We start from the raw sequence: 17,038 nt of genomic DNA, 5'->3' as shown, positions 1-17,038 counted from the left end.
CGACTTCAATGTGATGTATGACATCCCTTGTCCTTTCTCAGTGTCTTTGCATAGACTGGACTCCATGCCTGGAATTCTTCCTTCTTTACTTCCACCTTTTGAACCCTTAGTGCCCTTCAAGTCTCAAGTCCAATGTTAGTACCTTCAAGAGGCCTTTCTGAGTTCCTCATTTGTAAGCTCCACTCCAAATCACCATCTACTTACCCTGTATGTAACCTGTATTTATTTATCTGTGATCTTATTGCCTCCCCCTAGTAAAATATTATCCACTCCTTGAGGACAGGGATTATTAATTTTTGTATTAGTATGTCCAGCTCCTACCACCATATCTGACACATAGAAAGGCTCTTACTGCATGCCTAGGCAATGAAGTTAGAATGATAAAGTTACAATCCTTGCCCTCATGGAGTTTACAAGTTATGACATAACAGGTACGCTAGAGCAATCTCCAATGACTGTGAGAGCTGATTACTAAATTTTCAGTGTGAGCATTCCTCAGAAATTGGCAAACTGATCAAGGTTTCTTCTATTGGTTTATTTACTGTTCTCAGAGGAAACTATACAGTGGGTACCCAAACCAGATTAAAGTGTAATTGGAAAATGTTTAACAAAATAAATAAAAATATGATACAACATACATAATGTTAATTTATGGTTTTCTAAGTCAATATGTGGCCCAAAGGGATCTGTTTCTATTTAAGTTTGAAATCACGGGTCTAGAAAGTGATGGAGAAAATGTCAATACTACAGATTAAACTTGGTTGTTAAACATTTACCAGCACACCCCTGCAAGTACACAGATAAATATAATGTGGGGTGGGTTATGAAAAGTGCAAGGTCGAGATACAAAGAGCTTAACGAAAATTTAGGTGGGAAAGAACTTACAGCTCTGAGAATCAGAAAACAGGTGCCTCCTAAGCTATACTTTTGAGTGAGTAGGAAGTTTTCACAGATTTAAGATGAAGAGGGAGTGAGTGCATTCCAGACCTGGAGGAGAGACTACACAAGTGCACAGAGACAGGGGATGGCACTTAGAGTTTTGAGCATAGCTCCCAATACAGTCTGGCTAGAATATAATAATTGCATAAAACTAGTTATGCAAAAAAAAGTAGCAATATACAATTTCAAAAAAAGTATGGAATGAAATAGCACCACCAAAGAAACTATATAAAATGTTGCAAAAATTATGAGGCAGTTGTGTCATAGTAAATAAAGGACTGGCTTGGCTTCCACCCGGGGTTTCCTTGGGAACATCAGAATTTGGCTCAGATCTCTCAAGGGTTATGTTCACCTTAAAGCTCTGAAATTAACAAAACATTCAGATTTATTAAAGGCAGTAAGAACACAGAAAGGGGCAGTAAGAAATAGTCCCCTTCTGGCAAACTTGTCTCCTTCCTGAAGTTGTGAGGTCCCCATAAATTCATAGACTGTGTAGTGAATAGAATTGAGTGACTCCATGAGGGAGGATTGAGTTCTCACCTGCCTACTCATGTCTACATCATCCGCTTTCACCACTGCTCTGCAGTCCTAACAGTTCTTGGCTGAGCTGTCTGACTGCAGTCTCTCTCACAACAGCATGGCCGCTTTCAGTGCTCCTGACCCCCTGGAAACTTCTTCCCTACCTGGTAACAAGGGCACTTTCCCTAGGCTGAGAAGGTGCCATGGATCCTTAGTGAACTTTGACTCCCTCAGGCTCTTGTGCATGCCCTCACTAGGCCTGTTTGTGCCTTACATTGACAATCCTTCCACTTCAAATAGCCTGGGGTGTTTTGAGACATATTAGGCTGGTTAGTGAAATTTGCTAGAAGCAATTTCCATTGAACCTGGAAATGGGAAGACCTAGTTCAAAGCCAACTTTAGATGTCCACTAGTTGTATGACCCTGGGCAACTCACTCTCAACCTCATCTGTAAAACAGGGTAAATAGTAGCATCTACAGCGCGTGGGTTTTGTGAAGATCAAAGGACATAATGTTCTTCAGATATTTTGCAAACCTCAAGTGTTCTATACACATCAGCTATTAATATTAATATTACTAAATATTCACTCCCCAGCTCTGGTGAGTCCTTCAAATACTTGCCTCACCAGCTCACACCCACTGTCCTTTGCTGGTTTATCTGAATTGTGATCACTTTCTGTACACATGCGTGGGTGTATATGCCAGAAATAAGTACAAACTCAGCAGCTTGGATTTTAGACAATTTAGACTCCATCCGAAGAAGCCTGAGTAGCAAAAGGTAGAAATATTATTAATATAAATGTTCTTTTTTCCTCATTTCTGACTTTCCAGGGAAACTATAATAAATAATCATGATATCCAAGCCAAAGAAATCCAAAAGAACCACCAGGAATTCCAAATGTGCAAATGGGCCAACGGTCTTTTGCAGAACGTGTCCATATGGGAGGGAGAAAACAACAGAAGTGGTTACAGGACTTTCCTATGAACGGGAGCTGCCAATATAGGCTCTGGAGAAGTCAACCGAGAAGCCAAATACCAGCATTTGTTTCCCAAACATTGATTAAAACAAATATTTTTTCAGTTGCCATAGCTTTTTGATCTATTTTTGCATGGAAAATGAACACAGAAATAATGTGGTTTTCTCATGCCTGCCTGACATTCAGAATTCTGCCTTCTCTGCCTGACACTAAGGGGAAATCAGAATAAGACCCTTTCTTGGTCTGAGATCTATGGGCAGATAAAGAACAGGTGAGACCTTGGAGCAACCCTGTCCCAAGGAGCACCCTCCAAGAGTAGTCATTATTTATAGTGCTATTTAAAGAATAAGATGCAATGTTGGGTCCCCTCCTTAACTACCTAAGGACAACTGCCCCCTTTCCATTTGTCCTCCACACATGACCCAACATCCTGGTCTGCTTTATGATTTGTTGCATTATTTTTTTAACTTTGACTAACCTCACATACTTATATACTTAATGAATCTTTAAGATAACCTTCAAGTTTTGAAAACAGATCAAATGAACCACAAGTCCAACGTGCCAGAGGTATCAGATGCGACTCCCCAGTGAAGCCAAACCAGATTAAAATATAAATGGGAAACAGTTAACAAAAATAAATAAAAATACAATAGAACATAGTGTCAATATGTGATTTTCTATGTCAACATACAGTCCACAGGGATCCTTATGTCAGACCCCACTTCCATCTGAGTTTGATATGACTGCCCTAAACAATGAAATGAATACAAAAGACTCAGTTTAGCCCAGCAGAGAGAGGGCTGGATTTGCAGACAAAGCATTTTGATTTAAAGCTCAACTGAGCTGTTTGACTCAGAGAAAGTCCCTTAACCTTTCTATACTTCTAGCTCTTCAAGTGTTAAATGAAAAGGTTGGACTGGGTAGCCTTTAACATCCTTTCTACCTCTAAGACCATACTTTGGGTCTCAGTTTTTTCATTTTGAAAAATGAGAGGGTTGGACTAGAGGACCTCTAATGTTCCTTGCAGTTCGTGAGTCCATGATTTGTATGTGTGAGACTACCCTACATCAAGGTCTTTGGTAACCAGGCTATGATTTGTTGTTTTTTTTTAAAGTCCTAGAAAATGATGTGAGACACTTAGTAGTTATTTTTTTTTAAAGCAATTGGGGTTAAGTAACTTGCTCAAGGTTACATGGCCAGGTGTTTCTGGGTGGGTTCTAAGTCTTAGTAGTTATTATTTACACAAAGTGATACAGTTGGTAACTAACCCTGGTAGGATTTGAACTTATGTCTTCCTGGCTTTAGGTCCAACATTGTCTACTATGTCCATTCTGCTTCTTGTAGAGAAACATAATAATAATGTCCTATATAATTCTTTTGTCTGGACAGATTCAGTTGCCCATTTATTAAGTCTAACCTAATATGTGAGAGTTAGTTAACAAGTATTTGTTGAATATTTGTTTATAGAACACACTAGAGGCAACCTTAAGACTTCAAAAATCTCAAATTTTATTATCTAATAATATAGGCCACAATCCATTTTATACCTTAGTAGGTGGTTTATGAGTTGCTGTGACCAAAATATTTATCACCTGTTGGCTAACCCTCCAAATTTTAATAGGCATCCTTGAATGTTGTTGTTTTTTGTCCTTTGTTCTAGAAGAGGACCAATGACATAAGGAGGATGATGTCTTAACTTGTCCATGAATTGGATTTAAATGAGGCAGAGTTGATCAAAGTATCAGCCTTGTTCACTCCTCCAGAGTCATCAAAGTCCAGTGACAAAAGTTAAGATGACTGGTGACCACCCAGGATGCAGCAGACAACATACCTACCCTTACTGAAAGTTTGATAGCACTTTGCCATGGTTTGTACTTCCCTAGCATAGTCTTTGAAATCCCAGACCTACCAGCATGGTACAATAAGGCACTGAAAGACTTATAAAAAAAGAAAGAAATTAACTAATAGAAGACACAAAAGGAAAAGATTAATAAGAAAATATGAAGAAACCATAGAAAGTTACATCTGAAAAGAGTCTCAGGTCACAATCCAAATCTTACATTTTACAGAAGAATAAACAAAGGACCAGGGATTAATTTCATTCAAGGCTACTCAGCTAATTATTAATAAAACTAAGATTAGAATTCAGGTCCCTGGACTCTCAGGTCAGTGTGCTTTCCAAAATACCATGCTGTCTCTCAAAAGCATAATATGGGGAAGGTAATCAAGGGCTTTCCCTATGGTACTGAAATTTAACAAAAGTCAGTTAACTGACTTAAATTAACCATAGCAAAGGAAGGATATTCATCCAGGAAAATACACTGTTTCAAATGGGTATAGCTTTCCAGGCTTGTTCATGTTGATGGTCTATAGTGTAAAGCTTCCCGGAAGGGCTTCTTCTAAGGTCCGAGCTGTTATGTATCCAGGTGACCAGGAAGCTACATCTATGACCTTAGTGCCTTGAACTAATCAAATCTCAAACAGCTAGTCAACAAGCGTTTATTAACAACATGCTCACTATGCTGCAGGCTCTCTGCTTATGTAAAGAAAAGCAAAAAACTATCCCCCACTCAATGTAACGCCTAAATAACGAGGTATATATAAGGTACATACAGAGTCCATGAAAGCAATCTGAAAGAAGGTGTTAGCTGCCAAGGGGAACCAGAAAGGCCCTCCTTCAGAAACGGAATATGAGCTGAGTCTTCAAGGTAGGCAGGGAAACTGAGACAGAGGTGAGGAGACAGAGAACTCCAGGCATAGGCGATAGCCAGTACAAAGGCTTGAAGAGGGGAGGGGTAGTGTCATGTTCTAGGAACAGCAGAGGCCAGTGAAACTGGATTAGAGCACATGGAGGTTGAAAAGGTAAGAGGAAGTCAGTTACGAAGAGTTTTAAAAGAGGACTTTTATTTGATTCTGGAGGTAATAGGGAGTCGTTAGAATTCATCGAGGAGGGGGTGAGTGGCATGGTCAGATTTATGCTTTAGAAAAATCTCACTTTGGCAGTTTAATGGAGGGCAGAGTGGAGTGGAGAGAGGCTCAAGGCAGGGAGATCACCTAGGAATCTACTGCAGTATTGCAGGTGAGAGGTGATCATGTTGGAACTAGAGGGGAAAGAGGGGGACATATGTGACAGGAGATATGAAGGTAGAAAAGATAAGATTTGGCTATGGATTGGATATATGGGTAAGCGTGAGGAATTAAGGATGACAATGGGATTGGGAGTCTTGGGTGACTGGGAAGATAGTAGTCTTCTCTACAGTAATAGGGAAATTCAGAAAAGGAAGGAATTTGGCATAGATAAGAAGCTTTGTTTGGAACAGATTGTGACTATGTGAGTGGAATTAAGTTTGAGATGTCTAAAGGACATTCAGTTTGAGATCTTCTGAAGGCAGACAGAGATGCATGACCAGAGCTCAGTGAAAAGACAAGGGTTGGATATATAGATAAGGGAATCATTTGTGTAGAGATGATAATTGAACCCATATAAGCTGATGAGAGCACCAAGGCAGTATAGAGTGAAAAGAAAGGGGTACTTTGTGTTAACAAAATTGGTGGTCATGACATAGATGAAGACCCAGCAAAGGAGACTAAGAAAGGGCAGTTTGACAGATAAGAGAACCAGGAGACAGCAGTGGCATAAAAACTTAGAAAGAAAGGAGAGAGTATTCAAAAGAAGAAATGAATAACAGTGCCAAGCACTGCAAAGACATTAAAGATTAGGACTGAGAAAAGACCAAGAGTTTTGGCAATGGAGATCATAGGTAACTTTGCAGAGAGCAATTTCAGTTGAATAATGAGGTTGGAAGCCAGATTTCAGAGAGTTCTGAAGAGAGTGAAAGAAGTGGAAACATAGGTTCTAAATAGCTTTCTCAAGGAGTTTAGTCACATAAGGATGGAAAAATATAGGACACTAGTTGGTAGAAATGGTAGGATCAAGCGAGAGCTCTTTTAAGACGGAGGGGTATGGGCACATTTTTAGGTAGCATGGGTAGTCAGTAGATAGGGAGAGACTGAAGATCTAAGAGAGAGTGGGGAGGATAGTCAGACAATTTGTTGGAAAATAAATGATTTGCCTTGGCAAGAAAAGCTACCTCTTAACTTGAAAACAAAGTGAAAGAAGAGGAATAGGGGAGAAAGATGTCTGAGTGATATGAGATGAGTGTGGGGAAAGGGTTACCCTCCATAAATAGTGTCAATTGCGGGAGAGGGAGGGAGAAACATGAGTCAAGGATCTCAAGGTTAAGGGACAGGATGCCACAGGAGGCATGAGGTGAGATGAGAAGGCTTTTCAACAGCTACTTTGGAGAGTGCAGAGAAAATCAATTAATCAGGAATGGAATGTTTACCTTGCTGCTGTGAGGGCCCAGTTAACATCATAGAACATTGTGAGGAGGGAAGTACACTTAGAATATTACTCCAGTGACACACCACCAGCTGTGAATCCCAAGGAAATGCTACAGACCTCAACTCTGCATTCTTCCTCCCCTCCCCCCCCCCCGCAATCCTGTGGTAGCCTCCCATGCAGGCTGGCATCCCATTTGATATGTTTAACATGATTGTGCATGTATATCTTATATCAGATTGCTTGCTGTCTTGGGGAGGGGGGAGGTGAGGGAGAAAAATTTGGAACTCAAAATCTTATAAAAATGAATGTTGAAAACTATCTTTACATGTAATTGGAAAAAATAAAATACTAAAAATAAGAGTTCATTTGAAGGCATGTTTTGTGAAGTTTGTTCCTAATTGCTAATTAAGTTTCTATTAGGCTCCAACATCATGCTTCTTTTTTCCATATCCTTCAGACTTACATCCATTTTCCACAGGGAAAAATAGATGCAAGTTAGGGAAGACTTCACTCAGAATCACCAAAGTATTTGAGACCAAGTCAGAACCCAGAACCGGGAGTATGTAGCATCTTAAGCCCTTTACAGAGTCAAAGTATTTTTAGTTGTGTGCTGAACTATTATTTTCTCTCTTCATTTGCCTTATGATAAATGTCACATATTTGTAAGATGTTTGAACAAGATTAAAAGTTCCTAATCATGCAACCAAATGCAGGTAGCTAATTAAACCATGTAGAAATTGAATATGTGACCTTGGCCTTATTAGCAACACACACACATCATATATAAAGTTAATTGGTAACATGTCCTAATGCCTCACCACTCTTCTAATTAAGAAGGCATTTTAAAAAATTTAACCAAAATGCCTTTTGTTGAAATCTAATCTGGTCTCCTTTTGACCTGTTTTCAATAAACCAAGAGAATAATTGCTCATTCTTCTGTATCTCAGGTAACCCTAGGGATAGGGACTAGATTTGTGATTTCATTGGTAAAAGTAACTCACAGACAAGGAAACTCCTTCTACCAATTCAGTTCAGCATCTTCTTTGCATTTCACAGCCTTACGGAGTTGATGAGAGCACTAAGAGATTAAGTGATTTACCCAGAGTCACACAGCCACTGTATGTCAGAGGAAGGATTTGAACCCAGATATTCCTGGCTTTCAGGACAGCTTTAAGGTAAATCTACTATGATATAATATAATATAATAATATAAATCTACTATAATAATCTAATATAATATAATAATAATCAGATATCCAATCTGATATAAGATATACATGCACAATCATGTTAAACATATCAAATGGGATGCCAGCCTGCATGGGAGGCTACCACAGGATTGCGGGGGGGGGGGGGGGGGAGGAAGAATGCAGAGTTGAGGTCTGTAGCATTTCCTTGGGATTCACAGCTGGTGGTGTGTCACTGGAGCAATATTCTAAGTGTACTTCCCTCCTCACAATAAATCTACTATAATATAAGGTAAATCTCCACATACTTATATTGGTCCAAATATAAGCTACCCTTGAATATAGGCTGTATTGCTAAAAAGGAATTTATTTGAAAGGAGAAAAAAATGTCTGAAGTCTTGCAAATGGAATCAAATGGCTCTAAAATTAAAAGGAAGGGGAAGAGAGAAAATTGCCCCTACATAGTCAGCAAGCTATATACCATATGTTGCAGCTACCATGTAGGAAAAAGGATAGCAGTAGACACAAATAGAATTTAAAAACAAAAACAAAGGACAAACAACCACAGTATCTTAGCCTCCTTGGCTTCATTCAAGGACCTACTCAGGTAGAACCCCATGTAGGAAGACTTCATTAATACCACCAGCTATTTATTGATGGTCTCCCTCCTCTAATTTTCTTGTTGTCTTATCTGTGTACACATACCACCAAGTGAATGTAAGCTCCTTGAGGGTATGGACTTTTAAATTTCATCTTTGCATCCATAGCACCCAGCACAGTACTTAAAAAAAAAAAGAAATAGAAATTCAGTAGGACACAAATCCAAGAAAGGATCCAGCAAACAAAATAAGATATGAAAAAATGTGCAAACTATGGATAACACACAAGGTAACCTATAAATCATAATGTAAGGAAGCAAAAGTGATATCAGAGTTACCATTGAGAATTAGTGGAATGAGACCACATTCAAAAGGAATGCTCTACTTTATTCAAAAGGCACAGAATAGCCAAAAGGGAGGTTGGTGTACAGCAGCATTGTAGATAGAGTGCTCATCTGAGGAAATCCAAGAGCTAATGGAGTATGATCAAGAGGATTTAGGTGAAGATCATCAGAAGCAGGAACAGATGATATTGTGAGTATATACTGAAGGCCACCTATACAGAAAGTGGAAATAGATGAGGAATTTAAGAAATGGACCACAAATCTCAAAGGGAGACATTACACAATGGAGCAGTAAATAGGGTATTAAACTTAGAGTCTGGAAGACTCCTAGTTCAAATCCTTCCTCAGACACTCACTAGCTGTGTGACTATTAGACAAGTCATTTAAGCTCTTTCAGCCTTAGTTTTCTCATCTATGATAACACTGACCTCACAGGGTTGTTGTAAAGACCAGAGGAGATCACCACTTTTCAAACTTTAAGGAGTTATGTAAATGCTAGCTAATATTAGTAAGGTGGAACTTTCATCTGGATATCAGCTGGAGCTCTCCTTTATCAAATGAAAAGCAGCTAATAATTTATTCACTTGACATAATGTTAATTTCATTGTCTAAAGGTAGAACTTCTCTTCTGGATCTGGTTCACGCTAACAAGAAGGAATTGGTTGCCTGGATGAAAATGAAAAAAACTCATGAGAAAGTGATTGCTTAATAGAGGAGAGGAAAGCTAGGCATTGTCTGATATGTATCCTTGACATTAGGAGAGCGGATTTCAAAAGTCCTTATGCAAAGATGACTTAAAATTCTACAAAGAAAATCAGCCCAGGAGGGATGGAAAGCTTTCAAGAATGAAATTCTGAAGATAAACAGGAGAAAAAGAAAAGGAAGTCATTTAAAGAGACTGGTGTGAATGTATAAGGAGCTCATCAAGCAGCTTTTAAAAATAAACAGAAGATAGAAGGGAGGTCAGGTAACAAATACAGAAATGTGGCATCATCTTATAAGAATAGCACCAGGTTGATAGAGCTCTAAACAAACTGAGCCTAGTAAGGAAATTGTTCAATTGTTTCACTCATGTCTGACTGTGATCCCATTTGGGGTTTTCTTCGTAAAGATACTAGAGTGGTTTGACATTTCCTTCTCCAGCTCATTTTATGGATGAGGAAACTGAGGCAGAGTTAAGTGACTTGTCTAGGGTAACACAGCTAGTAGGTGTCTGAGGCCAGATTTGAACTCAGGAAGATGAGTCTTCCTAACTCCAGCCCTGGCACTCTATCCACTCAATCACCTAGCTGCCCTATAGTAAGGAAAATTAATAACAAAAAGGTTTTTGGGGTGTAGTTTTTCTTTTTAGCTAAATACAGGAAAAGAGGATGAACAAAGAAGAAAAAGGAATCATATAATCTCATAATTTCCAAGTTGGAAGAGACCTTACTGTCCTTCTAGTCCAGCCCAGATGCAAAAAAGAATTCCTTCTACAATATGTCTAACAGGTGGTTGGTCATCCAACCTTTGCTCAAAGATGTCTGCTGAGGGGAAGAATGCTCAAAGCCACTCATTCCATTCTAGGGTCACTCTAATTGTTAAGAAATTTTCCTTAATTCAAACCAGATTTGGGGAGAAAGTATGGCCAGTACAATATCTTTCATGGCTTAGAGACATACTCCTGACTCCGATGCAGGTGACAGTTAACCTCCTGCCTCTCAGAGTTACTCCTAATTCCCTGCAGGGTTTTTAAAGACAAGTAATATACAAACCAAGAATGGAAGCATAATCCAGGGCTCAAAATTATTTGCATGCACTTGTCTTTATTGGTGGAGACTGATTATTCAATGCTCCATGCCTTTGCGAGAGGTGGAGTTGAACAGAATTTGGGTGAAGGGAGATCCTGGTCCTTAGCTTCTAGCTTCAAAAAGGAAGGCACGTTTCTCTTCCAGTCCTTAAATGAAGAGAAAGGCACTAGAAAGAAGCTCACATGTATAGGAGTGGGCACCTCAATCATGTCCCTGTTCTTGGCTTGCTACAAGGGAGACTTGGGGGAATTTCCCCTAAGGGTATAAGATACGGGATTCTCTCTGTTTGCTGAGCTATCTCATTTATTCTATGTATTGCCTGTCATATCTCATCTGTAAAACTTCTCTGATTTCTCTTTGCTATCATATTGGATAAATGGGCTTATTTGCTTTTCACTATATGTGTTCTTTGTGAAACTGGAACTTGGTAGGCAAGGGTTCAAGCCTTAGATATTTGGCCTGGAGTACTTCTTCCCCAATATAAGAGAGCAATCAAGAGTTCAGTTTGAGTCAAGAAATTATTTCCTCTATGCTAACAATATTTAGTGAGGCAGAGAGATATAATTCTAGCCTAGTACCATCTAAGGAGAACTCTGGCCCCATCTCCTGCTCTCTGAAAGGCAGGAATCAAAGTCTTCCTTGAAGAAGAGTGTCTCTAGAGATAGCTATTCATGCTTCCTTGTGAGTCACATCTGGACACATCCATGGAAAAATAACTATTAATAAGTGGATGTTATTCTTTGTGTGGGGATTAGGGATCACAATATCAGGGTGGAGAGAGAAAGGATTTCACTGTCCCATTATAATTCTACACCAGTGTTTCCTGTATCTAATTATCAAATCCTTCAAAACCTGGAATCAGTCTCATCTAGTTTTTCCCTCTCTAGAAAATATTTTTGTGGCAGCCTCAAAATCCCTGAATCCAGTTCCCCAGTAGTGAGGTTGATGCTTGTCTTTCACTCTTTGGATTTGGATCCCCTTGGGCTACTGGTAGTAATGTTTCTGTTTCTGAGTGGCTGATTGAGATGGTTAGCTAAATAGTATAATTAGTATTTACCATTTGTTGTGCACCATTTGGGGACTTGGGTCTTTATGCACCAAAATTAGATGTAATCTCCAGTCTCTGGGCTCATAATTTAACTTTGATGGATCAGTGAGATGCCTAAATACAGGATAAGCAAGGGAACAGCTTCAGGTTCTGAGGATACAATACCCAGCAGGAAAACATATGTCTAATAGGTACTATGTAATGCTAGTTGGAACTGATATTGTGGATTTATATTCTATCTCTGGCGCTGAGACTCTCTGAATTTCCCTGCCCCCCCCTCCCAGAAGTTCAGTTATATGGCACCTGCTTCTTGGTCACATGTGGTAGATATACATAAATTCCAGATTCCTGACAACTCCTAGTTAAACACAGATTTAACCATATCACTCTCTACCTAAAATGTTAATGACTTCTAGGATAAAATATAAAACCCTCAGTCTAGCATTTAAATATATGCTCCCACTTACCTTTCCAATCTTATTATTCCCTTTTGTATACACCTACTGATACACCTGGTCAAAATAGCCAGCCAGCTGTTCTCCCACTCCCAAGTTTCTGCACAAATGTCAGGAACATCCTCCCTCACCACAACTTCTTAGGATCCATGATTCCCCTCAAATCATAAGTCTGGCAATGCCTCCAACAAGAGCCCTTATTTTGATTCTCCTAGTTCTCTCCCTCCCTCTACAAATTATTTTGCGTTATTTTGTACATGTTTTGTATTTGCTTTATTTGTGTACTAAACTCCTGCTTGAAGTAGAACGTAAGCTACTTGAGGGTAAGGACAGCTGGATTTTGACAAAGGTATAGTGTTTTAAATATAGTGAGCATTTCACAAATATTTGTTGAATTTAATTGAATTGTATTCATTCTTTGTCTTCCAAAGGTGTTTATATAGAGAGACCTTTAGATCATTCAGAAACTCCAACATCAAAAGTCAAGACATCTTGATTCATTGCAACATTGAAAACCTCATCCTCTGCCATTCAGAATGACTTTAGGGACATATTTATGATGGGACAGATGTCACTGACCAGTAAAGGGAGCATTAGCTTTATAATCAGTGTTCTTTTAGAAATAAAAATGGCATTCAATAGGGACTGAGGATTTAGAGGTGAGATCATAGAGTACAATAAATTAGGCACTTGACAAAAAATACTTTTAAAAAGAAAATTTTATGTTGTGTGATTAGGGCTATCCCCCCACATGTAGCATGTGGGTGTCATTGTGTGGCTTGAAGGGAGGCAGAATAGACATATCTAACCTCTTCTTCCCTGCTCCCCCCATTTTTTCCCAAAGGAGGCTTTATTTTCTACCAATAGGGGAAACAGGAAACTTGGGCCAGAAGTTTGGACACTCTGCTCTCCTCAGAGAGATGGGGAACCAGAATAGAAGTATATCTATCTTCTCCTTTAAATATTATTAGTATAGGGGATATGGTTTTTAGGTTCAAACTAACTTCTAAGCACAATTCCATTAATTGGTGGGAGCAAGACCCCCAAACTCTATATTCAAGGCTTATATCTTAATCAAAAGCCAGTTCTACAATGAACATACACAAGAAGTAGTAAAGAAACTCATGTATCCAAATAATATCAAAACAGAAATCAAAGAAAGTATACATAAGATATCTTGTACCAGACAACACGGAGTGAAGAAGGTCTCTCTCACCAAGGGAAAGTTCTGCAAAATATTCAAAGTAGTAAGATGGAGATGGAGAACTGATGGAGAATGCCAGCTCTTCTAATGTCAGCTTCTTCCCAGTCTTTTCTTTCAGCAAACTGGAGTGGGGTTGGTGTCTTCCATCTTCTTTCTCAAATTTGGAAGGGAAATGACTGCAGAGTGTGAAGAGATTGGAAGAGAGTCAGAGAAAACTGAAAAGACTGAAATCTCCTCCAGTAAACTCTGTCCTACCCTTCATGCAGGCACAGGGTATTGATCTCCACCAATAAAGAGTCCCATACCAATGAGCTTTAGGAGTGGAATTCCAAATGTTTCTTTTTTTCTTACCTACATGCACCTGTGTGCCTACATTTAACATGGGACATTGTGCTAAGGAAGAATCTCACATTCTCAATCCTGGACGCATTAGAGAATTCTCAGAGCTACTTATATTAAAATTTCATATGCATGTAATGATATCCATTATTTAGTCTTTAGTAACAACTGACATTTATATAGCACTTTGCATAGATTATCTCATTTGATCTTTTTTAATCACCCTCTATGACAGATTCTAAAGTTATTATCTTCATTATTTCTAGATAAGGAAACCTAAGTTTCCTTAGAGATGGTAAATGACTTCCCCAAGATCACACAGCTACTAAGTCTTAGATATATGATTTGAACTCAAGTCCCTCCTAAATCCAGATGGGGCAATCTTTCCATTGTACCACAGTGCTTCCTCAGACCAGTCCCTTTAAATTTACTTCAGATAAGGAAACTGAGGTTTGGAGTTGGTAAGTGACTTGCTCAAGGTCAAACAACTCTAAGTTTTAGAGGCAGGTCTTAATTAAATCCAAATTACATTACACTGTCTCTTGGGGGTGGAGTACACAAATTTCTCCAGTATTGCTATGCAAACTTTTCTATTCCCAAGTTCACACAGATCTCTATACCTACAGTGCCCTCAAATTGACAAATCAGATGCATGAGCTCTCATTCAGGAGTCCATCTGACTCCATCAAAGTCATTCTTTCTTTGTTGTTCAACTTATCATTGTACAAATAAGGGTAATGATGCCTACTTACAATTAGTGAGAAATAATAAAATGAGAGTAAATTCATTTTGCAGATGAAGTGCTCATAAAATTAGCCTTCTTGAATTTAACATGTCATTTCTCACATGAAATCTCCAAACAACCTCTCAGCCATATGGACTTTCCCACCCCAGCACATAACAAATTATAACCATGTGCCTCTCTTTTTGAATCATGTTCACATTCCACCTTAAATAAGAGGTATGTGTGCTTGTGTATCTCTTCTTCCATACTAGACCATAAGTTACATGCAGGAGAGGACTGTCTTATTCTTTCTGTGTTCCGTAGTGGCTTGCTGGTACTCAGTAAATATTTGTTATTCAATGAATTGTTATTGCTAACATATGTGAAACCATCTCAGTCACTGAGATAATACTTGGCTTCACCCAGATGTTTCTCAATTTTTAAATGATTCAGCTCACTTGACAAAACTACATATTATTTGGTGTTTTTTTTTCAGAATAAGTTCTCCTAAATGAAATAACTAGTACAAGTATTATTCTTGAAGCTGGAAGAGAAATGACCACAGAACATGAAGAGATTAGAAGAAAGTCTGGAGAAGAGTGAAGAGACTGAAGCTTGTAGTTATTATGCTATACCACGCTAATTATCAATATTATTATTGAAAACAATAGCAATCACCTCTAACCCTTAAGAAGTTAAGGTGGGGGCGGCTAGGTGGCACAGTGAGTAAGAGTGCCAGCCAGGAGTTGGGAGGACCAGGGATCGGTTCTGGACTCAGATACTTAACACCCACACACACACACAAAAAAAAAACTGGCCATGTAACCTTGGGCAATTTACTTAATGCCAACTGCTTTAAACAAAAAAGAAGAAGAAGTTAGGGTGGCATGAACACATGTTTTTTTTTTTTCTTTTTGGAGGGGGGAAGGTAGGGCAATTGGGGTTAAGTGACTTGCTCAAGGTTACATGGGTAGTGCGTGTTAAGTGTCTGAGGCCAGACTTGAACTCTGGTCCTCCTGACTCCAGGGCTGGTGGTCTTTTCACTGAGCCACCTAGTCACCCCAGCATGAACACATATTGAGAAGCTTTCCATGGGTCAATGTGGAGATAAAGAATGACCCTCCCCTATCCTCACATCCAATAAATACAGGAAAAACAAATGGAATATTTTCTCTCTAGTCTACTTCAAAGAGTACATTACTGTACCTAAAAAGCTTTAATGAGAAAAGGTGACATTGTTATAGAGGTAGCTGGATCCCTGAATTAGCACAGACTGTAGGGAATGGCAGTTCTATCACCTACTATCCAATTTCAGGTTGGACTAAGGTAGGAATCTGAATCCAGGGGAGGTAGAAAGGAGCAGTTAATAGCAGGGCCCTGAAAAAGGAAGAAGTCTGGAAGCAAAGAGTATCTATATGGCTTGGTTCTAGTCTACAGTCCAGTATGAAGCCTGAAATGAAATAACAAGTTAAGGTGTCCTACACTAAAGGAGAGCCTGCAGTTCAGTCTCTCTGACCTGCAGAGCTTTCCAACTGGTTAATAGTGGCTGAGTCCACTGCAATTTATTGAAACTCCCAACCAGTGACAAGCTTACAGAACCAAACTTCAGATAAGAACTTGCATAGCTCAGATCAGGAGGTGAGTGAGCAGACTTCATCCAGATTATATCACTTTGGGAGCACTGAAAGCTTACAGGGTGCCAGCCTGAGATGTGAAAACAACAGAATGATATCAGAGGACAGAGACTCAGGCCAGACATTCCTGCCAGAAGTGTGCAAAGCCCAACACTAGTATAGAGTCCAAAGCAAAGAAGCAGGTTAGAAGAATGAGCAAAGAAAGAAAGAATTCAACCATAAAGAGCTGTAATGGTGACAAGGAAACTCAAAACACTAACCTAAAAGAAAAGAATAACTATAAAAGCATACACAAGCAAAGTCTCAAAGGAAAATGAAGCTTAGACACAAGGTCACCCAGATTTCCTAGAAGAATTAAAGCAAGAGGCTTTGGGTTTTTTTAAGAGTTAAAATAAATTTTTAAATGAGGATTATAGAGGAAAAAATGGGGTGGGGGAGTTGAACTATGGAAGAAAGTTATGAGAAGAGAATTAACAGCTTGCAAAAAGAGGTAAAAAACCTTACCTAAGAAAATGACTTCCTGAAAATTATAATTGACCAAACAGAAGTTAATGACTCCATGAGATAGCAAGAAATATTAAAACAAAGTCAAAAGACTGAAAAAATAGAAGAAAATGTGAGGTGTCTCATAGTAAAAACAACCAACTTGGAAAACAAATAAAGAAGAAATAATTAAAGAATCATTGGACTATCCAATGGCCATGACCAGAGACAGAATATAAAAGGAGAGGGGCGGCTAGGTGGCACAGTGAATAGAGAACACTGTCCCTAGAGTCAGGAGAATCTGAGTTCAATCTGTAACCTAGGATACACTAGCCATGTGACCTTGGGCAAGTCACTTAACCCCAATTGCCCTCCATAAAGAAAAAAAATTTAAAAATCAATAAAAGGAGGGGGGAAAGGGGGAAAAGGGGGAAGAGAGAGAGAGAGAGAG

At 39.0% G+C, this 17,038-nt stretch overlaps 1 protein-coding gene and 1 long non-coding RNA gene across 3 annotated transcripts in view; one reads left to right on the top strand and one right to left on the bottom strand.

The window, feature by feature from the left end:
* Positions 1-2,747, top strand: part of LAYN (layilin) — a 54,277-nt gene extending 51,530 nt beyond the window's left edge. The window contains exon 8 of the mRNA XM_069080587.1: positions 2,290-2,747. Within this exon, the coding sequence (XP_068936688.1) occupies positions 2,290-2,443 (154 nt within the window). The 3' untranslated portion in view covers positions 2,444-2,747. The remainder of the gene's footprint in view (positions 1-2,289) is intronic.
* LOC138155375 (uncharacterized) overlaps positions 1-17,038 on the bottom strand; it is a 76,614-nt gene that overhangs the window by 50,978 nt on the left and 8,598 nt on the right. Inside the window, exons 2-4 of one of the 2 annotated variants that reach the window (XR_011166818.1) lie at positions 13,387-13,583; positions 11,758-11,862; positions 8,949-9,122 (exon numbers count right to left, since the gene is read on the bottom strand). This is a non-coding gene — a long non-coding RNA (uncharacterized lncRNA). Of the gene's footprint in view, positions 1-8,948; positions 9,123-11,757; positions 11,863-13,386; positions 13,584-17,038 lie in introns of those variants that run through there. The other variant, XR_011166817.1, reaches the window with a different exon arrangement.

This window comes from Petaurus breviceps, unplaced genomic scaffold (assembly GCF_028583685.1).
Source record: "Petaurus breviceps papuanus isolate PSGF00001 unplaced genomic scaffold, PetGlider_PUasm1.0 91133, whole genome shotgun sequence".
In the NCBI taxonomy this organism is placed as follows: domain Eukaryota; kingdom Metazoa; phylum Chordata; class Mammalia; order Diprotodontia; family Petauridae; genus Petaurus; species Petaurus breviceps.
Note: the sequence above shows the minus strand (reverse complement) of the source record. Positions and strands in the feature narration are given on the sequence as shown.